The following is a 24,611-nucleotide window of genomic DNA, read 5'->3' on the forward strand; positions in this document are numbered from 1 at the left end:
CGGCGTGGAGGGCACAGCTCTGTGCGGCCACCGCCTGCCTGGGCCCCAAGCTCACCCTCCACACACTTGTCGGCCGGCGCACCCACTGCTCTTGGGACGGGGAGGTGGCCCACCCCACCCCCTTCCCAGGCAGTCCCCTGAGCTGAGCAGGGGTGGCCCCGGGGGACAGGCCTCCTGCTGGGGCTCCCAGGCTGCCTGGGAAGGGAGGTTGGTCCCACGGCAGGCCTGCGGCCATGGGGGCAGGGAAGGTAACCCCAGAGCTCCAGGCTCGGCGCCAGCCCTGAACCCATAAATGCCTCCGGGGCTCAGGTAAGACCACAGCAGAGAGAACGGGGCTTCTCACGACGTCAGCAAAACGCCCAGGGAGCATCGGGCTGGCCGTGTCGGGGTCTGATGGCCCAGGAGGCCCTTCGCCCACACAAGCGAGCCAGAGCCGCGTGGGGATATAGGCTACTTCTGTTGGGAGAACCGCGGGGAGACGGGGCTGGGGGCCCCAGGTGGTCTCATTAACCCTGAAGGGCCCACACTAGTGATGGGCTGGGAGGTTCCTGCCTCTTGCTGGGGAGTGTAGGGGGCCTGAGAGACACGCCAGACAGCTGGCAGGCCAGGGCGGGGCCGGCGGGTCAGAGGGAGAGAAGTAATACGGCACAGAGGCCCGTTGAGGGTCAGGGCCAGGTCTCAACCCCGGGAGCCCCAGGCCACCTGTCCTCCCTGCCCACCTGAGGCCTCCTTCTCCTTGGGGTGCCACCCCAGAGACTGGGGCTACCCCAGGCTAAGGGTAGGGCCACCTCTGCCTTCCAGAAAGATGGGGTTCCCCTGAGGGCAGGGTCCTGCCTCGATCTCTGGGCACCCTTCGGACATGTCCAGGGGCCCTGCCATCAATGCTGGCGGCTTAACTATGTTCTCGCAGCTCCCCACATCGTCCTGGACCCCAGGAACCCCGGGGCAGCGCAGAATCCTCCTCCCTGTCAGGGACTCTGGGCACAAGAATTCCAGGGGGTTCCTGCTCTCACAAGATCCGCCAGGCGGGGCCCTCACAGTAACACCCAGCCCCGCTTTGGGCCCCGGGACCACCCTGTGTCCCTTTGTGGCCTACATGCCGAGGCCCGTGGTGGGGTCTCAGGGTCAGGAGGGGGCGGGACTCTGGCAGGCTCTCTGACTTGCCACGCACTCAGCTTCATGACAAGGGTAAGAGTGGCCCTTAGCTACAGGCTAGTGGTAATACCCCAGGGCTCAGTTTGTCCTTCTGTGAGTTGGGGATGCGGAGCCCTCTGGCTGGCAGGGAGGGAGTGGGGATGAAGTAAGATGGTGGGTGAGAAAGGCCAGCGGGTCCTGAACTGGCTCTTGCCAGGAGAGCCCGAGGTGGCCGTGACAGTGTCTGCGGCTGAGCCCAGGGTCTGCACTGCTGTTCAGCGCACACGCCACTGAGTTGTGATCTTGGCCTCCTGTGAGCTATACTGGGCACCTCCAGGCCTGCTGGAGCCGTCTGGGGTGGGATCAGAAGAGGGGAAGTCTGGGTTTAGAGGTCAAAGTGGGGCAGGCCTGGCCTGGGATGGAGCGGGTCCTTGCCCTGGTCCCCCAGACGCCCTGGGAGGTCACGGCCCACAGCGTGCAGGGGAATCTGGGCACCTGAGCGTGTTAAGAGCCTCTGTGTACACAAGTGAATACGGATGTCCCCGTGGGAAGGCATAAGAGTAGAGGTGACAGGTGTGTGTGTGCCCGGGCATGCGTGTGCATGTCTGCAGAAGCGGGGGTGCGGGTGGGGTGGGGCTCGTGAGCAGGCCGCCCACCCCCAGCCTCGCCTTGTCTAGGGTGTGGACCACAGCAGGGTAACCGAGGCCCGACTGACACCCAGGACCCGTGGCACGGTGGGGTCCCAGGCCCCCTGAGACTCGTCTCGGAGCTGAGAAGTTCACCTCCCGCCCCCCAACCAGGGTCTGCTCAGAGCTCCTGGAGGCCTTTGTCGAGTGGTGGCCTGGGGCCCGGCTGGAGACATCATCTCAGCTTTCTCTCTAGAGCTCATTTCCTTGGCAGCAGCAGGAGCCTGAGATGAGTCGAGATAATGCCGGGCTGTCCAGACTGACCGCCGGTGGACATGCGAGTTCAAGGCAAACGTGAAGGGCTGAGAGGCTCTGGCTCCTCCGGCCAGACGCAGGGGCGGCCAGCTGGGTACTTATCGGCAGGCGAGGCGGGCAGGGGGGCCACCCGCCACTTCTGCAGCCCCTGAGGCCAGATGGGGGTGGGCGTGCAGCAGACAGACAGACGGGCTGCTGCGGGGGAAGGGACGGCATCCCTGACAGCTGGGCCTGGGTGGGGGGCCGCCCCTGGAGCCCCACAGAGCCCCTCACTGCCAGGGACTCGTCCACCGCTTCTACGTCCGTGCATGGGTCCCTCCTTCCTGGAGGCCTCCTGCTGCCCCAGCTTCTGGCCTTGCTCAAACCAGGAAGCTCCCGGGAGCGCCTCCGCTCAAAGGGCCCCGCCCAATTTATTGAAGGCCCCCCGGGGGTCCTGCGCCGAGGGGAGGGGCAGGGAGCAGGGGAGGTGAGGCTGCCCAGCCTCCTTCCGGAAGCCTCCAGGCCATTCGCAGGACCCTGGCCTGTGTCCTGAGGCAGAAAAGGAGACCCTCGGCCTGGAAGGGAGGTCTTGCCTGCATGTCTGTGACGGGCGCTCACCAGCGTCCACAGCTGCTCCAGCCACTGTGGCGCCCATCTGCCCAGGGCGGGCTGTGGTTCTGAGCTGGAAGCTGCTCACATCACCCCCAGAGCTGGGCCTGCCATGAGCCCCAAGGTTCCGCCTGCCCTGCTGGGTGCCCCAGACCCTGGAAGCAGCCCCCAGGAAGCCTGCTGTCCACCCTGGCATGGCCCTGCGTGGCCCAACAGTGCCCCAGGCAGAGGTTATGGCCTCTGCCCTGCCAGGGCCTGCTCTGGAACGCTGGTGGCCCAGCTGCTCAGGCTGGGGACCATCCCCATCCTGGAAGAGTCCCCGCTGACCCCTCTGCTCCCCAGGTTGACGTCTGTGGTTTTAGACGTCAGCACCAACGGCCCTCGAGCGAGGGCGACACATCGTGGCCCTTCCGGGGGCCTCTTCTGCTCTTGGGAGCAGTCCTGCCCAGACCTGACCCCCGAGGGGGGTCCTGCCATTCCTCCTCCTCCCTCCCCAGGAGGCCAGCCCGCCCTCACCCAGCGCCCCCTGAGCTCCCTGCTCCACCAAGCCACCCCTCTGCTGGTACCGCCAGGGCAGCAGGCCCTCGGGGGAGGAACAGCCACAGAACCCAGAAGCCCTCTGTCCGGGACCGTCGGATCTCGCCCAGAACACTGCTGGGCAGACCTCCTGGCGCCGGCCGACAATAGCATTCACCACGACTCTTTTGTTCCAACAATGAGGAGTCCCAGGCCCTGGCGGGAGTCTTAGCACAACTTGGCCCAGTTTGGTGGGGAACGGCCCCCCTCCAGGGCTGCAGGCGGACAGACGGGCAGGCAGCAGGATGCCACCGGGGACTCTGTGTGCAAACCACCCAGCCAAGGGGGCCGCGGGTGCTGCCGGGTAGCCGGAGGAACGGGGCGGCCGGGGCAGGGCCTCACCAGGGCTGTCCTTGGGGCTGGGATCAGTGGCGGTCGTGTCATGGCAGAGCCTGTGTGAGGGCTGGGCACCCGTGGACGCCGTCCTGGGCCAGCCCCTTGGGCTCCTGCTCCCACTACCAGCGGGGGAAGGGTTCTTCCCCAGGGCTGCCAGGGGGTGGGGTCTTTCCAGAACCCCGCACTGAGTCTGGCTCTGTGGCCTGGGCGGTGAGGGCTCTGCTGAGGGGGCTGGGACGAGCCAGCGTCAAGCCTTCAGCCTGGGGTGGGAGGTGCGGCCCGGAGGGGGCTGGCTCTTGTCCCAGCCTCGCTGTGACCTCCCAGGGGCTGTGAACAAGCCCCCCCGCCAACCTCCCCTGCTTGGCGAAGCAGGCCCAGGGGATGTGGGTGTTGGTTGGCTCTGGGCGACCCCCAGTCCTGGCTCCACCAAGGACTCACTTTTGAAAGGCACCAGTGGCCAAGCCTTCTGGAAAGAGAATGGCCTCCCCTAAGGGTCCCTGCTTCCTAAGGTTCCATGTTCTCAGAGTCAGGGCTGAGCTGGGCCCCGCTCCTCAGACGGAGGACGGTCCCCACGTAGGAAGGAGGGCACCAAGCCTGCTGCCAGCTGGCTTCCTCTGCGGGCTCCCAGGGGCTGCAGGAGACCCACCCCTGGCAGGAGTGCCAATGGGGAAGCCCACAGTCTCCAGCCCCGCCCAGCCAGAGAGACCCTACCTCTCCCTGCAAAGGTGGGCCACCCCGGGGCACAGAGCAGGGCTGGGTCTCCCCTCTGTTCCGACTCCCACAGGGTGGGCGAGGGGGACAAGAGCCCTGAGCCGGCCTGGGACAGAGCACTTCCTGCCCAGGTGACGCAGGGCGGGCTCCGCACCCTCCCCGAGTCACTCCCACTCCTGTCTGGTGGGGGTGGGAGGGGCCCATGAGTCCTCGGGCTCTGCGTGCCTCTGGGCTCTGCGCCGGGCCTCAGGGTCCAGGCCGATCAGGGAAGTGTCCCTCCAGGGTCTGCTGTCTTGGGGACGGATTCTGAAGTCATGGCAGGGTGTTTGACGGGTGAAGGGTCAGGTCTCAGATACGGCAGGGCATGGGGACCCCGCAGCCTGCGCTGTGGGTGGGAGAGGGGCTTTCAGGGTGGACCAGGGCAGGAGGGCTGAGTACGGGACTCACCTGGAATTTCTTCTTGGCCACAAAATACTGCATGCGCCTAATGACCTTGATGGTGGCCCGGTGGTGCTCCCGCAGCCTGCAGTGGAGAATGGGGAGGAGGGCGTGAGTGCGGACCAGATGGTCATCCCGCGCCCACCACTCTCAGAGGCTCGGAGGCTTCCCAAATGTGCCCCCCATCCCCGGCAAAGGGCTGGGCCTTTCCAGAAACAAGGAGAGTGATCGACCCCCTCCGATGGGGATCTGCAAGCTCACATCCTGGTGGCAGGAGGAGAGGCTGAGGCCAAGAGGCTTTAAATTAGGGGGATGACCCTAGAGGGACCCTCGCCTTGCTTGTCGCTCAGAAGTGGGGGAGGAGTCAGGGTCCCGAGCTGGCAATGGCTCTGCCCCTCACTCACGGTAGAGACACAGAAGCTTCTTTCTACCCTTGGGCCTTCCGGCTGCTCACTAGGAGCGTGGGGAGGGGTACAAACAGATGACAGCTAAGGTCCCTTCCAGCTGGAAGGTTTTATAGCCCGCCCACCGGTACCCACTTGGAAAATATAGGGCTGCCGGACAAATGAGCCAGGGATAGCTACCACCTGAGCCACCCTGCTAAGAAGACCGTGCGGTATCCCCTCCGAAGTTCCTTCTAGAAACGTCATTAAAAAGGGAAACACAATCGTTGATATATATATATGTTCATAGGAAAAAGACCGGAAGGAAATACATCCACATGGAACCAGTGGGGATTTTCCTTCTGCCTCTGAGGCTTGCATCTGACCAAACCTTCTGCTGAGAACACCACCACAGCTGTGTGATGGCTTTGAGAGCAAGGAAGACTCCAAGGGCTGAGATCCCAGAAGAGAAACGAACTGGGAGAGCCCACGTGCGCGTTTGTGCGTTTGTTGTGTGGGGCATGCTAGCCGAATGGGAGGCAGGGGGCTCCCTGGGCCGGCAGGAGTCCAGGGCTGCAAAGACATCCAGGACTTGATGGGCCAAGATCCTGGTGAATGGGGGGCCACAGGGAAGGAAGCCCCCTTTCACGCAATTTCCCCTTGAAGCATTTGTGAACTAAGCCGCACAGCATGGGGTGAGATTCTGAGAAACGGAGCAAGAAGCAGCTGCTAGAAGGATAAAGAGCTAAGCAGAGGCCTCCACAGACTCACGTCACTGGGGAGAGAATTGCGATTCAGAGTCACCAAGGAGACGGGGGCCTGGCAAACACCCCAAGCTTTCAGATGAGAGCCCCCAACCCTGCCATAGCCTCAAATCACCTCAATCCCCACCTGGAGCAAGGTGCTCTGTCCCGCACCTTTTGCACGCCAGAGAAAACTGAGTTATCTGTAGGGATAAGATCATGGAGCCTCTGTTCTGTTTTTAATACTCAACAGACTGAAAACAAATGGACAAAACAGACCACGGAAACAGATCTAAAGATGTGGTAGATTGAATGCCTTAAAGACTTGTAGCTCTTGCATCAAGGGATAGAGTTGGTCTTCTCACTGCTTGAATTTGGGCTGACCTTGACGCTTATTGTGATGAAAAGAACGCTGGGGAAGTCCCACTGTGTCTAACTTGTGTGCTCTTGGAATGGGGTCGCTTGAACCACCTGAGCTGGCTGGCTGGAGAGGCCGCGTGGAGAATCATGGTCTCTGGCCAAGAGCCAGCACCAAGGAATAGGCATGTGAATCGAGGCCATCTTCAACCACCGGCCCTGATAAGCCTCCAAGGGGACTGCAGCTGTGAGAGTCACCCCACGCAGAGCCAGCAGGACAACCTCCCAGCTGAGCCGAGCCCAAATGGCTGCCCCACAGACTCATGAATAAGGAAGGAGCTGCAGTGTGAAGCCACTAACTTTAGGTGTGGTTTGCCACGCTGCAACAGATGGAAAGAAACTAGGACCCCAAAGTGGGGTACATCACATCAAAATCCTGAAACGCATAGTGCTGGTTTGGGGACCAGGCATTGGGCAGAGGCTGAAAAAAAAAAGGCCTATCGTAAGATGCTGGACTTTGGACAGGGTGCCGTCTCTAATCGCATGAGACTTTGGTGTCTCTTGGAGGGGTGAGTGAATTTTACTTTGGGGGCAATGTAAAAATTTATGGCCAGAGGGTGGGTGGGGGGAGGTTAGAGATGGGTGTAAGTCCTTTGCAGTTCCCCCCAATCGGAGTTCCCCCCAACTATTTCCATCATCACGGAATGCTGCTGCCATGTGGACATGTCTGAGCTGGGCTGCTAGAAAAGCCACGTGGAGGAGAGCTGAGGCACCCTGGCTGACAGCCCGACAGCTCCAGGCTCCGGAGGCTAGCTGAGACCACCCAGTCACCACCAAGCTGCCGCTTGGACGAGCCAGGTGAGACCAGCCAGGTGAGGAGCCCGATACGCCGACCCACAGACTCAGGAGCAAACAGTTGCATTGGTTTGCTTCAGAGGTTTTAGATAAGGACTTGAAAATAACCTTGATAAGTAGGTTCAAGAAAATAGATGACAAGATGGAGAATTTCACCAGAGAAGTAAAATCTATATGAAAAAGAAAGAAAGGAAATTCCAGAACAAAAAGGACACTCATGGCAATTAAGAAATGCAGTAGCTGAATTTGCTGGCAGAGGAGAAGAGAATATTTGTGAATTGGAGAAAATAGCCAGGTTAGAGTACGGAGGGAAAGTAGATTAAACATCTAGGAAAAAGTGCAAGGCATATAAGATGAGGTTAGAAGTTCTAATACGTGTAACACCTTAGAAGGAGAGGAGGCGAAATGGAGAACAAATCATTTTGAAGCCTCAGTGGCACAGAATTTCCCCAAATGATGGAAGACATCAGGCCGCAGATTCAAACAGCTCTTTGGATCCAGCTGGAGAGAGAGACAAGGTACAACAGACCCAGGCCCATCGGAGTAACCCTGCTGAAGACCACAGGGAACATTGCAGAAGCTCTAAAGTCAGGGGGGTGGGGGTGAGAATGATGACACATTATCCTGATGGTTGACTTGTCAATGGAAAGGATGAAAGCCAGAATGACATCCTTAAAGTGCTCAAGGAAAATTCCTACCAACTTAGCATGCTATACCCCGTCAAATACGTTCTTAAAAATGAAGGTTCAAGTGAAATAATCCAGTCACAAAAGGATAAACTCTGTATAGTTCCACTTGTATGAGGACCTAGAGTCATCAAGTCTACAGAGACAGAAAGTACGATGGTGGGGCTGGGCCTGAGGGGAGGGGGATGGGGAGTGAGCATTCAATGGGGACAGGGTGTCAGTTTGGGAAGATGAAACAGTTCTGGAGCTGATGGTGATGGTTACACAACAACGTGAATGTGCTTAATGCCCCTGAATGATACAGTTAAACATGGTTAAAATGGTACATTTTATGTTATGCATATTTTCTACAATAATTATAAAAAAAGAAGGTGAGGGCTTCCCTGGTGGCGCAGTGGTTGAGAATCAGCCTGCCAATGCAGGGGACACGGGTTCGAGCCCTGGTCTGGGAGGATCCCACATGCCGTGGAGCAACTAGGCCCATGAGCCACAACTACTGAGTCTGCGCGCCTGGAGCTTGTGCTCCGCAACAAGAGAGGCCGCGACCGTGAGAGGCCCACGCACTGTGATGAAGAGTGGCCCCCGCTCGCCACAACTAGAGAAAGCCCTCGCACAGAAACGAAGACCCAACACAGCCAAAAATAATAAATAAATAAATTAATAAATTAATTTAAAAAAAAAAAGAAGGTGAAAACTAGACCGAGAGAATTCACTGCTGGGAGACCTGCACTGAAAGAACGACTTAGGGGTCTCCCCAGGTAGAGGGCAATGGTCCCAGAAGGGTGCCCAGAAATACAGGAAGGAATTACGAATGTAGAAAAGGACAGATATGTGAGAAAGTTCAAGTTAGTAAATTAAAGTGACTGAAATAATCGTGATAATGTCTCCTGAGGTTTAAGGCATAGCTATAGCTAAAAATACATGATAAAAATAGCATAAAAGGGAGGAGGCATCAGTGGAGATAAACAGTGGTGAGCACCACGTGTTGTCAGGGAAACGGTAAAAGTGCTCATCTGAGGTCGACTCCAGCGGGTCAAGGATGCGTGTGATCATCTCTGGGCAACCACTGATGGAATAATAAAGGACTGTAGAATTAACAAGCTAATAGGGGATAAAAATTAATTAAGAACAAGTTTTGATTAACCCAAAGAAGCAGGAAAGGAAGTCAAACGGAAGTGATGGGACAAATGGGAAAAAGAAAAGTAAGATAGCAGGTTGCATGCATTGCAGAGGGGCTAAATATTCCAATTAAAAAACCAAGATCGCCAGATGAGATTTAAGAAAACAATTTGATGTTGCCTATAAACATACGGAAATAGATAGGCATAGAAATGTTGACAGTAAAAGGACAGAAAAAGACATACATTGGCGTTGCCCAGTGAAAGCTAGTGCAGGTAAACTAATATAAGACAAAGAAGACTTTAAGTATTGCCAGAGATGAAGAGGGGATATTTCATCATTTAAAAAGCGGTCAAGGGAATTCCCTGGCAGTCTAGTGGTTAGGACACCACGCTTCCACTGTAGGGGGCAGGGGTTCCATCCCTGGTTGGGGAACTAAGATCCCGCATGCCACGTGGCAAAAAAAAAAAAAAAAAAGTGGTCAAAATTTGGTGGGAAGAGATCAATTTTAAATCTGTATGTACTTAACAACATAAGCTTCAAATATATAAAAGCAAAAGCTGGCAGAACTAAAGGTGAAAGAGAAAATCCACAATCATGGTGGGAGATTTGAATGCACCTCGGTGGGTAACAGATAGAGGAGCTGTGAAAACATCTAAAGAGAGACACGTCTGAATGAACCGAGGAGGAACTTGATGTGATCAACGCTTACGGAACACCGTGCTCAGTGCCCAAAGGGCATCTAAGCTTCCCAAGCGCACAGGGAACATCTACCAGAAGGGACCGTGTGCAGGGCTTGAAGAGCAAGTCCCAACAAATTTCAAAGAAAGTAAGTCACATGTGTATGTTCTCTGACCACAGAGAGATTACGCTAGAAATGAATGAGAAAAAGATAACTGGAAAATCCTTAAGTGTTTTGGAAATTAAATATCTCAAGGATCGAAGAGGAAATCTGGTAAGAATTGAAAAATACTTTTAATTGAATCACAATAAAAATGTTCCGTGTCACAACTTACAGCTAAAATAAGTGCTTGAGGTACCATGAAATAGTGCTTAGAGGAAACTTTATGATCTTAAATCATATATTAGGAGAAGAGGAGAGGCCAACGTCTGTCTCAAGAAGTTTAAACGATAGTAAATTAAATCCCAAGCAGGTAGATGGAAAGAGATAATGAAGGTAAGAGCACAATTCAATGAAATAAAAAATGAACATTTCGTTAAGGAAAATCAACGAAGCCAAAATTTGATTTTCTGAAAAGACTAACTAGAGATATTTTAAGAACCTATTTAGAGGATATTACGTACAAAAATCATCTTGATAGTTTAGGTAAAATAGATTAATTCCTCAAAACACCACAACATATAAAAGCAGACGTAAGAAGAAACTTAAAAATCCAAATTGCCCAATTTTAATTAAATAAATTAGATTTGGAATTTACACACAAAAAAGCCTTAGGTCTAGATGACTTCACCAGTGGATTCTTCCTTAAATGGGAAGAAATAATACCAATTTTATACAAATCTTTTTAGAGGATTTTTATGAGTCAGTATAACCTTGATATCAAAACCCGACAAGGATGTTTCAAGAAAGAAAAGTCACAGGCCAGTCTCTCTCGTAAACATGGATGCAAATATCCTACCTGCAATACCAACAAATTGAACCCAATGCCATATGTAAAGATAAATGATAGAGTGTAGTTCAATCCAGCTACGCAAGGTTGGTTTAGCAGCCGAAAACCAATCACTATTATTCACCACATCAACAGAACAAGTAAGAAAACAACATATAAGCAACTCAAAAGATGCAGAAAAACATGTGATCAGACTCAAGACCCGTTCATAATTAAAAACACAACCCTTAGAGAACTAGGAATAGGAGGAAACTCCATTACGTAAAAAACAAACACGAAAGCAAACAAAATGTAAGCACACATCATGCTTAATGGTGAAATACTCCTCCTGAGATGGGGAGTAAGACAAGGATGTCCGCCATTACCGTTTCTACTTAGTATTATCCCCAAAGTCTCAGCCAGTGCATTGGGTGACGGGAGGGGGGAAGGAAATGAAAGATACAATAATTGGACAGGACAAAATAAAACTTTTGTCATTATTTGCAAATGACATAATCATATATGTTAAAAACCCCTTCAGAATCTTCAGATATATTATTCTATGGCTAAATGAATTTAGAAAGAACACCGGTTTTAAAGATGATATACAAAAAGCAATTGTATTTCTCTATGTTAGTAACAAGCAACTAGAAAATGAAATAAAAAGATACCAATTGTAACAGCATCAAAACCCATAAGATACCTAAGAATAAATCTGCTGGAGGTGAACAAGACCTCTACACAGAAACATACTAGACATTAGTGAGAGAAATTAAAGAGGCCCTAAATCAGTTGAGGGTTATATAATACGTTTATAAATTGGAAGACTCAATATTTGTTAAGAGGTGAATTTTGAGGTATGGGTCAAGTGTACTTCCAATCCATAGCAGAGTGCTTTTATTTATTCAGTCCCGGGGGGCACAATTTTCAAGCTGATTCTAAAATATTGGTGAAAAAGCAAAGGGCTAAGGTAGACACGACAATTTTGAAGAACAACAAAGTTGAGGACTCACACTGCCAGTTCAAAAGGTACTGTAAAGCTATAGCGATGAGTAGAGTGTATTAGAGAGATGTGGTATTAGAATACGCTTTTAACACAGCCGTGTTAGGTAGAGGATAGATCAGCCGGACAGAATAAAACATTCAGAAGCACAAACACGCATATGTGGTCACTGTGTTTATAACCGAGGCACTAGTGCAATCCAGTGGGGGAAAGAATGTTCTCTTCAGTCAATGGTACTGGGACAATTTGGATAGCTGTATGCAAAAGATATGAACCATGATCCCCGCCACACAGCAGTCACAAAATTAATTCACGTTAGATTTTAGATCAAAGCGTGCAGGCAGAGACCATCAGACCTCCAGAAGAGAGCAAGAGAATATCTTTATGACCTTGGAAGATTTCCCCAAACACAAGCAACACTGACAACAACAAAATTCGACAAATCGCCCTTCCTTAAAATTAAGACCTTCTAGACATCAAAAGACGTCATTAAAGGAATGAACAGATGCTCTACAGGCCAGGAAAGGATATTTTCTGGTAAAGGACTTGTAGCCAGGATATACTGAGAATATGCCTACAGATCAGTAAGGAAAAGACCACACGATTTAAAAAGATGATTTGAACAGGTGCTTTTCACATAGGATGCCCAAATGTCAGTAAGCCCATGAGAAGGCGCTCAACGTCATGACCTATTAGGGAAATGCAGATGAAAACCCGAAAGGGGTACCCATATACGCTCGCTAAAATGGCCAAACTTAAAAAGGCTGACAACATCCAGCGTCACAGACGCTGTGGAGTGACAGACGCCCGTGCGCCGCTGGTGGGAACGTGCGTTGGTTCACTTTGGAAAGCTGTTTGGCTGTAGCCTTGGGACCTGGCATTTCGCATTCTCCAGATACTTAATCCAGAGAAACGAGTGTTCACGTCCACCAAATATATCTATCAGAATCTTTAGAGCGGCTTCCCTCATAGGAAGGCCAGCCGGTGACAAAGCTGTATGCAGATACGGTTCCGCGCAGGCTCAAGGACAGGCAAGACTGTTCTACGGTGAGAGGAGCCAGGATAGGGGTTACCTGTGGCGGCAGGGGTGGGGGGTGTCGGGGGAGGCTTCCCTGGGGAGGCGGGAAGGAAACTGCAGGTGGGACGGAAGTGTTCTATGTCCCGACCTCGTGGGTTTTTATGTAGGGTATATATACGTAAAACTAAGCTGATCTGTTCCTGCAGGATTCGCGCACTTTACAATAAATAAATCATACCATAGTTTTTTTAAAAGCCTTTCAAGATAAGCATCCTTTAAAGTTCTCAGGGACAGGTGGTTTCTACTTAGCCCAGAGTTGGCCACTTTTGAGCGCAGAGCATATGAGATGCTCTCCAGTGAGACAAAGGCCCCCCATGTTACTGGACGTTACTGGACGTTACTGGACGGTGGGCCAGGCCCATGTGCAGAAGGCACTCAGGTCTGTGTCCCCGCATCTCCTCCAACTGGGGCTCACCTGAGCACATGCATTCACAGGGGCCCCCTGCATGCAGCACCCAGGCCTGGTGACACTCGTGCACCTACATGGGAGGGGGCGGCAACTTACATACTTCAGGACACACGCGTGCGCGCGCGCGCACGCACACACACACACACACACACACACACGCACACGGGCTTGGAGGGGGAGCCAAAGCAGGCTACAGGAGGCCCTGAGATTCCTCCTCTGGGGCTTGGGCCACTGGCCCCATGAGCCCCTCACCCCCGGCCTGAGCCCCGGGAGGGGACGTCCCCTGGCCTCAGGTTCCCACCTCTTGCAGTCCTCCCAGGTGGTGTGTGAGCAGGCGGTGGCCGGGCCCTCCACAGGTGCCCCACTGGGAAGGGCCCCACTGGCCGTGCCCGCCGAGGCCTGGACGAGGCCCGAGGTTCTCAGATCCCACTTCACCTGAACAAAGGACCACACCCAGTGACTGCCCCAGTGGCCTCCAGAGGCTGCCGCCACCCTCGCCTCTGCCAGGTCCACGGAACAAAGCCATGGCCTTTGCAACCAAGCAGCCCCCCAGGCCGACGGGAAGCCAGGGCTGGGAACACTGGGGCCCGGCCAGCTCCGCTCAGGCCTGCTGCGGCCTGGCCCCTGCTCTGGTGACAGCCCCATGGCCAGCCTCTCTGCTGGACACAAAGACTCTGCGGTCTCTGGGGAAGGGCCTGGCTGGCCCCTCTCTCTGAGGGCCTTCTCCTCTCTCCAGGCTGGGCTTGGCCCGGGGAGGGCGTGAGTGCCCTTTTCTGGTGGCTCCAACACCAGGCAGGTGGGACGGGCGGTAGGACTCACCTTGGGCACACTGAGCCCCGCAGGAGAGTGTGCGTCCCCTTCCCTCTGTCTGAGGAAGGAGGCACCCTCCGCCACCCCTTCGACAGAGAGAAGGACCCGGATGGATACTAGATTTTTATCAATGCTTTTCCCACATCACTTGATAGGATCCTGAGAGTTTTCTCTGCGGCCTGTTGATGTGATGGGTTCTGTTAATGGAATTCTGAATATTGAACCGGCCGGGCTTATCTGGAATAAATCTCACTTGGTTGCGGGGTTTCATTTTTTTATCCATCATTATAGAGTTGGTTGTTCTCTCTCAATAATGTAGAAAACCCCCGGGAACCCACTGCTCAGAATAAAAGCTAGACCCCGACAGCCCCCAATTCAACCATCCCCCTGCCTCTGCCACCCTGGGGAGCCATCGACCTGAATCCATGTCCTTCACTCCTTGCTTTCCTGATTATATAACTTTATCACACTTATATATATCCAAAAAAGGACATATAGTTTTTATTTTAGTGATTTAAACTTTATAGAAACGTATTATGCTTTTCCCTGGGCTTATGTTGCCAAGACCCGCCCCCACGGCTGTGAGTCACCCTGGTCCGTTCGTTTTGACTGGTGGGAAGGACACCTCTGTGTGGACACTCCGAGTACATTCACTCTCCCTCCTGGATGGGCACGTGGCTCGGTGAGGGCAGGACGACACGCACTCCTGCTTACCTTCTCCGGCTGGGCACGGACTGGAGTTTCCCCAGGGTGAGTACCCAGGCTTGCCACAGCCGGGTCATCGGTATGTGAAATTGCACCTTACAGGTGATGCCGCGCTGTCCTTCAAAGTGGTGGCTCTGCTAAGCGTCCCACTAGAGGTTCAGGAGAGACCCGGGGCCCACATTGCCCCACATCCCCGTCTGCTGCCCTAGTGATCAGGCTTCCGGATTTACACCAGATGAAACCAGTGTCAGCGATGCTCTCGCACACTGACTGGCCACGTGTCCTCCACTGTGAAAGGCACAGCCCTGGGCCAGTTTTCTGTTCAGTTATTTGTGCACTTATTGATTAGTTTGATGTAAACTGTCTGTCTTTCTCCCTCCCTCCCTCCCTTCCTTCTTTCTTTCTCCCTCCCTCAATCCCTTCCTTCTCTCTCTCTCTCTCTCTCTCTCTCTCTCTCTCTCTCTCTCTCTCTCTCTCCCTCCTTCCCTCCCTTCCTATCTCTCTACCTACCAACCAATTCTTTGTCAGTTCACGTATTGGGAATACCTATTCCTGTATTAGGCAGTAAAAGGCTTCCCAAAGATGTTCTAATCCCCAGAACCTATGAATATGTCACCTTACGTGGTACAAGGGACTTTATGGATGCAGTTCAGGTGCTGCACCTTGAGATGGGTAGAGTATTCTAGATCATCCAGGTGGGCCCGATGAGACATTTGAGTCCTTAAAAGTGGGGCCTTTCCCAGCTGTGGTTGAAAGAAGCCGTGACTGTGGGAAAGAGGCCAGAGAGCAGCAATGTGACGGCTTTGAAGGTAGAGGAAAGGGCCAAGGACCCTTTAGAAGCTGAAAAAGGTCAGGCATGGATTCTCTCCTGGGGCCTCCAGAAGGAACCAGCCCTGTGATACCTTTCAGACCCTCAGGCTGTGTGGGACTTCTGACCTACAGAAGAACCAAAAGAGGATAAATGCATGCTGTTTGAAGCCACTAGGTTTGAGGGAATTTCTTAGAGCAACAATAGAAAACTAGTGCAAATCCCACTTTGAAAATTATCTTTTCACGTTTTTAAGGTGTCTTTCAATGAACAGAAGTGCTTACTTTACAGAAACAAATTTATTAATATTTTTCTTTCATAGTCAATGCTTTTGTGTCTCATGTGAGAAATATTCCTTTATGCTAAGTTTTGAAAGATACAAACTAACATATTTTCTAATGGTTATAAGCTTTGTATTTGACGTTTCATTCTTAGGCCCATCTGGAATGAATTTTTGAATATGGTGTGAGGTCGGGGCCCAACTTCACTTTCTCATTATGAATAATCACCTATTCCAGCGACTGGCAATGCCATTTTGATCACACTCAAAAACCTCACATTTGTGCAGGTCTTTTCTGGGCTCTCTATTCCACTGGGCTAATGAGCGATTCCTGCACCCACACTGCAGCATCTGAATCACTATGTGTTACACCATATGTCCTGGTACCTGGAAGAAATGGTCTTTCCCTGAGCTTCTGAAAAAGGTCTTGGTATTTGTGGCTCCTTGTTCTTCCACAGAAATTTTTGAATCATCAAATTATGTTTCATGGAAAAAAAAAACCTATTGGGGTTTTTATTGGAATTATACTGAATTTATAGATGAAGGAGGAAGAAATGAATTGACATCTTTATAACACTGTCTCTTATTTATGAATATGGTATATCTTTCCCTTTATGTACGTTTTTGAAATCTCTAAATAAAGCAAAAATTTTGTTCTTTAAAAAAAAACTAACAAAATAGATAAAGCTCTGGTGAGACTGAGAGAAGATAGAAATAAAAATATTATAAAAGAAAACAAGGAAACATTACAAATAGGGATTTGAAAGCTAATAAAAGAATATTCTCAACAACTATATGCCAGAAACTTTGGAAAACCTAGACAGGAACGGCTATATTCTCAGGAAAATATCTAACTCAATAGAACGGACTCAGGATGGAATAAAACATTTGAATAAGCCTACAACTACTAAAGGTATTAAAGTGGTGGTTAAAATATCTTCCCACAAGAAAAAGCCAGGGCCAGATGGCTTTATCCCAAATTGTACTAAACTTTCAAGGAACAGATCATCACAATTTTATACAAACATCTTAAACTGAATGAAAAATGAAAACATGTCAAAATTTGAGGGATGCAGCTAAAGCAGGTCTCAGAGGGAAATTTATAGCATTCAATGACATAGTAAAAGAAAAGAAAAGTCTTAAATCAATGATCTAAGTTTCTACCTTAAGAAAGTAGAAAAAGAAGAGCAAATGAAACCCAAAGTAAGCAGAAGGGTGGAAATGATAGCAATATAAGCAGAAATGATTGAACACGGGAGGAGGGTGTTGCCCTTGTCAGAGATGTGGGCTGCCGTGCTCAGCGCAGCCTGAGGCCCAGCTGAAGCCATAGAGGACCAGCCCCTTGCTGACTTCATCCCTGAAGGTCCGCACCCAGGAACATCTCCATGAACCGCCTTCTGGTCTCCCAGAACACTTGCTCTTTTGCCCCTGGAAGTGGCTGACTGTGGGGAATCTCCCTTTCAGGTCTTTCCAAAGGAAGGGGTTTGGGAAGGGTGTGCAGAGACAGCAGGCTGCTGTCACCTTTCCCTTTGAGGCCTGGTATGTGTTTGTTGCCCAGCGCCGGCTCTGATAGGAAGGCAGGGTGTCCCCGTCTCAGGCCCGGGGAAGCAGAGCCTTGTGACTCGTGGCTCAGCCGCCCTGCTGGCGGCAGTGCTGAGGGCAAGACTGCAGTGTGAGCTCTGTCCCCGTGACAGCCCAGTCACCCTCCTGCCCCGGCTCTGGTTTCTGTTGGGGGGAGGGGCGGGGGGAAGCCCAGGCCCCCTCACCCCCAACCCAGCTCAGTCTGGACTCTGTGTCCGAGTCTTGCCCACCCGGGCTGGCTGGGGGCTCGCTGCCCTGCTGTCTTCCCGTCCCGCCTTGACCCATCCCACCGGGGCAGCTCTGCCTTCCAGCTCTGGATGCCTGCCCGAGGGCCGGGGGGGGCCTGTGGTTGAGTCAGGCGACTTCTTTAGGGATAGCACCCTGCGGGGTGAGGGTTTTGCAATCCTGAGACTTCAAACCAGCCCGCCCAGCGTGCACGGCCCACTGGCTTCTGACAAAAACAGCTCAGGATAGGCTGTGCAGTGCCCCGGCCTGGCCCCGCCTGGGTCTGAGAAGCAATGGAAGGACAGGCGGACCAAGGGGCCACCGTGCCTCTCTTCTGCTGACCCTGAGACGAATGTAGGGTGGCTCCATGTATGGGGTCTGACGAATGTAGGGGTCTGACAGGGGTCAAGGCCAGCCCAGGCACGATGGGGGCTGAGTCTGCAGCTTTCTCTGCTGCCCACCCTCCCACCATGCCTCCCACGTCCACCAATCCCTGCCACATCCAGGGCCATGCTCACGCCCACTTGGAGGGCCCCCCGGGCAGGCTGTGGCCCTCCCTCACCTCCTTCCTGGTCACAGCCCACCCTCATTCACGTCCAGCCACACCCCTTCCCCAGGGAGGTGTCGGGTGGCCACACTCCCCTGCTGTCACGGCACCCGGGAGCCCCAAACACCGACTGTAATCAAATGATCACCGTGTAATTCATGGTCGCCGCTGGGGCTGAGGCATGTGGCCCAGATATTCCCCACGTCCAGCTCGGAGCTTGGAGGCAGGAGCAGGCGATCAGCCCTGGCCTGGGAGCCCCAGAGCCCCCGGGCCCCCAGGCCCCCATGTTCTGGGGAGGAAAGTCTAGAAGACTCTGCTCATCTGTGAAGATGCAGGGCTCCGGCCTGAGATGGGCGTGTATCCCTTCAAAACTCAAGTCATATCAGGAGTGGGGGCTGAAGATGGTTAGGACCTGCCCCCCACACACGCAAGGTGACTGTGGAAATAATGCAGCTGAGCTGGGAACCGGGGTCAGCACACACCTTGGGGCAAAGCGCACATCTCATGGCGGGGACAGCTCACTGCGGTGGGAAATCCCTTGGGGTCTCGTTTCTCTTAACTTCACTCCCTCTTTCACCCATTGGTTTGTTCCTTTGGCCGGGGGCACACATTCAAGAAACTTCTGTGCCCCGCTGTGTGAGGCTCACTCTATTACAACACGAGGAAGCGAGGTGTCTGCTGGCATTGCTTTCGTTCGTTTGTTTGTTGTTTTTGCAAATCATACAGGTGCTAAATCTTGGGGAATCTAAAAGAAGGCGACAAATAAACTTATCTACAAAACGGAAATAGAGTCACAGATGTAGCAAATAAGCTTATGGTTACGGGGGTGGGGGTAGTAAGGCGGGGAGGGGAGGGATAATTTGGGAGATTGGGGTTGACACATACACACCACTATATATAAAATAGATAACTAGCAAGGACCTACTCTATAGCACAGGGAACTCTACTCAGTACTCTGTAATGGCCTATATGGGAAAAGAATCTAAAAAAGAGTGGATATATGTGTACGTATAACTGATTCACTCTGCTGTACACCATCGTAAATCAACTACACCGAATAAAAATTATTTCAAAAAACGGGCAGAGGACTTGAATAGGCATTTCTCCAAAGAAAAGACACGGATGGCAAATAACAGGTAAAGAGATGCCCAGTGTCATCGCCATGAAGGACACCCAAGTCAAAGCCACTTCACACCCGCCGGGACAGCTACCATGAAAAGACGAGAACAAATATTGTCAAGAATGCATGGCTGGTGGGAGTGAAAGATGGGGAAGCCACTGTGGAAAACAGCCTGGAGCTTCCTTCAAAAATGTGAGGCTGGAATTATCATGTGACCCAGCAATTCCTTCCACTTGCAGTGAAATGCCCAGGAGAAATGGAAACCCGTGTTCACACAAGACCTTGTACGTGAACGTTCGCAGTGGCTTTGTTCCTAACAGTCTAGAGGTGGCAATAACCCAAGTGTCCGTCAACTGACGAACGGATAAACGAAATGTGGCACATCCATTCAATAGAATCTTATTCAGCCGTAAAAAGGAATGAGGCACCGACACTTGCTACGACATGGGTGAAACTTGAAAACAGCGTGCTGAGTGAAAAAGCCGCGCACAAAAGACCGCATGTTATAGGAGCCCATGTACGTGAAATGATCTGAATGGGCAAAGCCACGGAGATGGAAAGGAGATGAGTGTTTGCCTGGGGCTGGGGAGCGGGGGTGGGGAGTGACGGCTGACGGGTGCAGGGAAGCTTTTTGGGGTGATGAACGTGTTCTAAAATTAGGCAGTTGACGGTTGTGCAACTCTGTGAATACGCTAAAACCGGCTTTCAAAGGTGTGGCTGATCTTCCGAGATCACTCTTGACAGCAGGTGCTGGGAGGGAAGGTGCTGTGTCCCTGGGGACAAGGGGATGGGGAAGGGTTGGGAGCCTTTGGGACGCCTCCAGCCACCCTGGCTCTGGCCAGGGCACAAGCGTCTTTGGGGAGGGACCTTACCTCCGCGTGCTTCACGGACACGGCTTGGCTGCCTCAGGGGTGCAACTGGGCTTGGCCTCCCTTCCTCCCGGGATGCTGCGGAGGCCCCTAACTCCCCGTTCTGGCTCAGCCGCCCCACTTCCAATCCATCCCCCACCATGTGGCTGCCAAAGGACCCGTTTTAATCCAAGGCGCATATCACGGACCTTGTTACACCTCCCCGCCGCCCCCTCCTCACCCCGCCCCAGCTCCAACCGCCTGCCAAGGGTGTGCAAACTCCGAGGGTGACCTGCTGGGTCCTTCACAACCAGGCCCAAACAGAGCAAAACGTTCGGCGCTCTGGGCAGGTTCCGAGGTTATGCACCTTCTCTCTCTCTCCCCTAAATCGTTTCACACGTGAAACACTAAACACGTTGGGTTCTCAAGTCTTTGGAAGATTGTTTTCATATCAGTGATCCAAAAGTCAGAGCAATCGCACGCTGGCCCCCAAGCCCGGGCCTGCGGAGCAGATGCTACCCCCTCCCCCCAACCAGGTGGCAGTGAAATTCTTCGAGGACCTCAGGACAGGCGACTGAAATGGATTTGGCAATGGCTTTGAAATGGTTTAACTTACTTCAACACACCCCAGAACCAAGGGAAAGAAGTACATTCTCTGTTTCTTTAAGATCAGGGCATCCGACTGGACCCCCAGAGACCACCCAGCACAGATCGGACCACCCAGCAGCTCAGTTCAACTCAGTTCAGTTTGGTGTACGTCACCTCCAGTTAACTCACTCAGCTTGGGTCAGGTGACCTCAGTGAAGCTGAAAGCCCAACTCAGGCAACTCGACTCCATTCGGCTCAGCGCAGACCAAGTCAACCCAAGTCAACTTCCCAGGGAGTTGAAACCAGCCGGGCAGGAGAGTGACCACCGCTGGGGACATCCTGGGCCAGACGAGCCGTGAGGATGGAAAAGCCAAAATACAGAGACCTCAAGACAGTCAGGAGTGGCCCGGGTTCCAGAAAGCACCACCCCCATCACTAACCCTGGACGGGGTCAGAGAAGAGAGTGGTGGACGGGCTGGTGGTCTGGCCAGCGAGGTGACACTTTTGGGGAACACTGCGGATTACAGAGTGTGGGGATAGTGCCCGTCTGAGGAGCCTGAGAGCATCCAGGGCAGCAGGAGACACAGGAAGGGGGCGGGAGATAGCGGCCAGCAGGGAGGACGGCCAAGCGAGGGCCGGGGGCGGGAGGGAGCGACAGAAAGAAGGTCCGTGTGGCTGGTGGCCCAAGTGAGGGCAGTAGGAGGGGCACGGGGGAGGCCAGGAGAAGGGGCAGCGCTGTGCTTGGTGCCCAGTGGAAAAGGGCACCATCGAACTCCAATAGTGAGGACAGAAGTGCTGACCACAGCGGCTGCAGCTAGCAGCGACTGGGCGGTACCAAGCGGCACGTCTCCCGAGGGTCACTCCATCCCCACGCTGGCCCGACGCGCAGCATTCAGGGGCCTCGTTTTGTGGGGAGGAATGGCAGCCTCTGCAGGGTTCAGCCCCTTGCCGTGGTGACCTTTCCTGACGCACTGTCGCCCCTGCCTCGCACAGATCCATCCTAGCGCTCACCGCTGGTGCTGTCACCTGGGCAGGGGCACGGCACCCAGAGGTGGACGGCTTGCACGTAGACGCTGCCGCTGACCCTGGCCGAGGGCTGCCTGGGATGGCCTGGGAGGTGTGGAAGAGCCAGAACTGGGGGCCCACGGAGAACATGAACATGGCCGGGAGGGGCTGACTTGGCTGTGACCCTGGGCGACCAGGTCTGGGACCTCCACCACGGCTCCCCAAGACAACGGGCGAGACTCGGGTCCTCACATCAGGGAAAAGGTTTCTTGGGGGTGGGACGTGCCACTGCCTCCCACTCGGGACACCTGGCTCAGTCCCCGCCTGCACCTGGCTGCTGGAGACCCCTGCCCCATGAGTCGGGTCCTCTTGCAAATGTCAGCGTCCGTTTCCTCCTCAGAGCCCAAAGCTGTCTTTGGAAAGGGTGCGAGTGGCTGGGGGGGTGTGAGAGTCCCACACAGATCCCCATGCTGGGCTTCAGCTGGTTCCAGCAAATTCCTTGAGCTTTGGAGGCCTTAGGAGCTGGAGGGACCACAAAGGACAGTGCAGACCAGGACTGAGGTTTCACCATAACAAGGACGTGGCCTCGGAGTGAAGTGGAGCCCGGGAAAGCCGTCACAGCCGAGCAGCTCTGCGCCCTGGAGATTAGGAGGTATTGAGAAATCACTAGGACCAGGCCCTGGCCCTTCCTGGGCTGTGGGGAGAGGGGTCCCCGGGCCCCAGGGGGGTGCCCTAAATTGGGTGGGCAGCCTGAAAGTCTGAGGCTGCCCGGGCAGAGCTGCTGGGAAGGAGCCAGTGAAGAAACGCATCTTCGTCCCGGCTTTGTCCCCGGAGGGGGGCGGGAGAGCAGACGGAGGGAGAGAGCCTGGGTGTGAGCAGGCGGCTGGGGAGAACCCCATTTAAATCCTGGGGAGATTATGAGGACGTTTGTTGCAGGCTGTCAGCCCTCATTAAGTTAATGGAACTGGCGAGTTGGCCTGCTTCCAGCACGCCAGAGAAAGAAAACAAGAAAAGTGTTTTCAGGAAAAGAGCCGGGGGTCCCATTTCGCTCGCAGCCCCCGGGAGATTATGAGCCATCCGTAATGGCCTCGCTGAAATGACTTATTGGGAACTCGCTGATTAAAGCGACGGAGAGAAAACCCCTCACGTCGAGGAAGAATTACACGGGCTTCTTACTGATTTTCGTCTAATAGGAAAGTGACTTGGGAGCGTTTCCTTCCGGAAGCCTCGTGAATTACGCACCAACCCGGTCAGGACAGAGCGTCTACAGCAACTCGGGTTCCGGGCAGGAAAGGGAAAGACTCAGAGTTACAACCGGGGCTATTCCACGTAGACGCGAGGCATAGGGGTTCTCCAGATGGGTGAGCCTGGGGGTCAGGACGCAGAAGGTCCTGCCAGGCTCCCGGGGCGTCTTAGGAGGGGCTGAGCAGGCCTGCGGTGGGGAAGGAGGTGCTGTGTGCGGCCCCGCCCTGCCCCTGGGGGCCCTGCTTTCCTGCTCTCAGGCACGAGGACCGGGCGAGTCACCCCCTGAGGTTGTTACAAAGCGCGAAGCTCTTTCTAGCCCCTCCCCCCGGGTTCTGCCCGGGGGCGCTGATGGTGGGATCCCCGCACCAGCGTCTGGGGGCAAAGCCCGCGTTAAGTGTCCCGCTGTCTTCCCCCTTGCCCCGCAGCAGATTCCGTAACCGGCCAGGCCACCCAGAAGTCTGCACCCCAATCTGGTGACCACGGCCCCTGGGCTGAGGACCCCGCCTTTCCCAGAACACAAGGCGAGTCTCAACCTCCCCAGAGGCCCCGCCTCTGGCTGTTCTCAGCACAGACCTGGACTCGGGGCCCCTGCAGAGCTCGGCTGGGGGTCTGGCCGGGCTTCTCCCACCCTGTTCTCACCCACCGACAAGCACCTACTGTGAGCCCCGCCCTGTGCTTGTAAACCACGCTCTGCCTGTTCGCTACCCCCACGGTACGGATGAGGACGCTGCAGGCCAAGGGGGCAGAGCCGACTGCCCACCGCGCACAGCTCGGGAGAGGCAGAGCCCTGCCTTCAGACCCCCATCCCCTCCCAGACTTGCAGGGCTGAGCGGACTTGGGGGCACATGTCCTCGCCTGTCCCCAGCTGAGGCCTCACCCCCCCCCAGGTCCCTCCCACCTTGGACCCCAATCTCCTGGGCTTCTGGTTGAGTTTTGGGGTCATTTTGCCCTTGCAGAGCCTGCACCCCTTGGAAATCATGGCATCCACCGATCCTTCCTGGAGGGGTGCTGGGAGGACAGGCCTCCGGATCAGGGGTGAAGCAGCTGAGCTGGGGATCCTGGCACTGAGCCTCCTTCCTCCCAAAGCCCCTTTCACACTAACCGAGGGGCCACCAGGCAGCTTTGGACGCCAGGAACGACCGCAGGGACTTGCTGGGGTCAGCACGCACCCCCTCCCCTTGCTCTGGGGCCTCGACCCTCCCCCTCCCATCCCAGCAGCTCATGTCTGACCAGCACAGAGGGCGAGAGACGGTTAAACCCAGGGATGAGGTGACAGCTGCAGAGCGGGGAGGCGGGTGCTCCTCGCGGCTGGGGCGCCCACGCACCCAGCCATCACCGGGGCGCTGCTCACCTGACCAGAACCACAAAGCTCACAGCAGAGGCGAAAGGCCCAGCGTGTCTCTCTCACATGACAGATGACCTGAGGCCCCGAGAGGGAGGGATGGCCTGGGGCCCCTGGGGAGCCAGGAAGCAGCGGGAAGCAGCAGGAAGCAGCCGGGCCCTGCGCACTGTGACCGCCAGGCCTGGTGTGACAGTGGGGGCCCCCCTGCAGTGGCGTCGGGTGGCCTCTGGGGCCTCATTTGCACACCCTGGGCCTCAGTATACCCACCCGTAAGTACAGAGGGCATCAGAGACCCCACGTTCCAGGCTGCCTGGGGACTCCCGCGCCTCTGGGTCAGCACTGGGCCCAGACCCCCCGCCTGGAACCCAACTCAGCTGGAGGGAGTGTCGCACAGGGCACAGCACCAGTCCGTGGCGGGGTGGGGAGGCACCTGGGCGGCCCAAAGCCATGCAGTCCCATGACCGCCCCCAGCTCCAGCCCCCTCCTACCATGTCCCCCCCGCACACACAACCCCTCTCCCTGGACAAGCAGGGCAGGTGC

At 54.4% G+C, this 24,611-nt stretch overlaps 1 protein-coding gene across 3 annotated transcripts in view; it reads right to left on the reverse strand.

Moving 5' to 3' along the window:
* The window catches only part of KCNQ1 (potassium voltage-gated channel subfamily Q member 1), a gene marked incomplete at both ends in the record, with an annotated part of 346,929 nt that overhangs the window by 71,394 nt on the left and 250,924 nt on the right, over positions 1 to 24,611 (reverse strand). For all 3 annotated transcript variants that reach the window (XM_082660290.1, XM_082660289.1, XM_082660288.1), the window contains one exon: positions 4,734 to 4,809. In XM_082660290.1, the coding sequence (XP_082516416.1) occupies positions 4,734 to 4,809 (76 nt within the window). The remainder of the gene's footprint in view (positions 1 to 4,733; positions 4,810 to 24,611) is intronic.

This window comes from Grampus griseus (genome assembly GCF_964374135.1).
Source record: "Grampus griseus genome assembly, chromosome: 8".
NCBI lineage: Eukaryota > Metazoa > Chordata > Mammalia > Artiodactyla > Delphinidae > Grampus > Grampus griseus.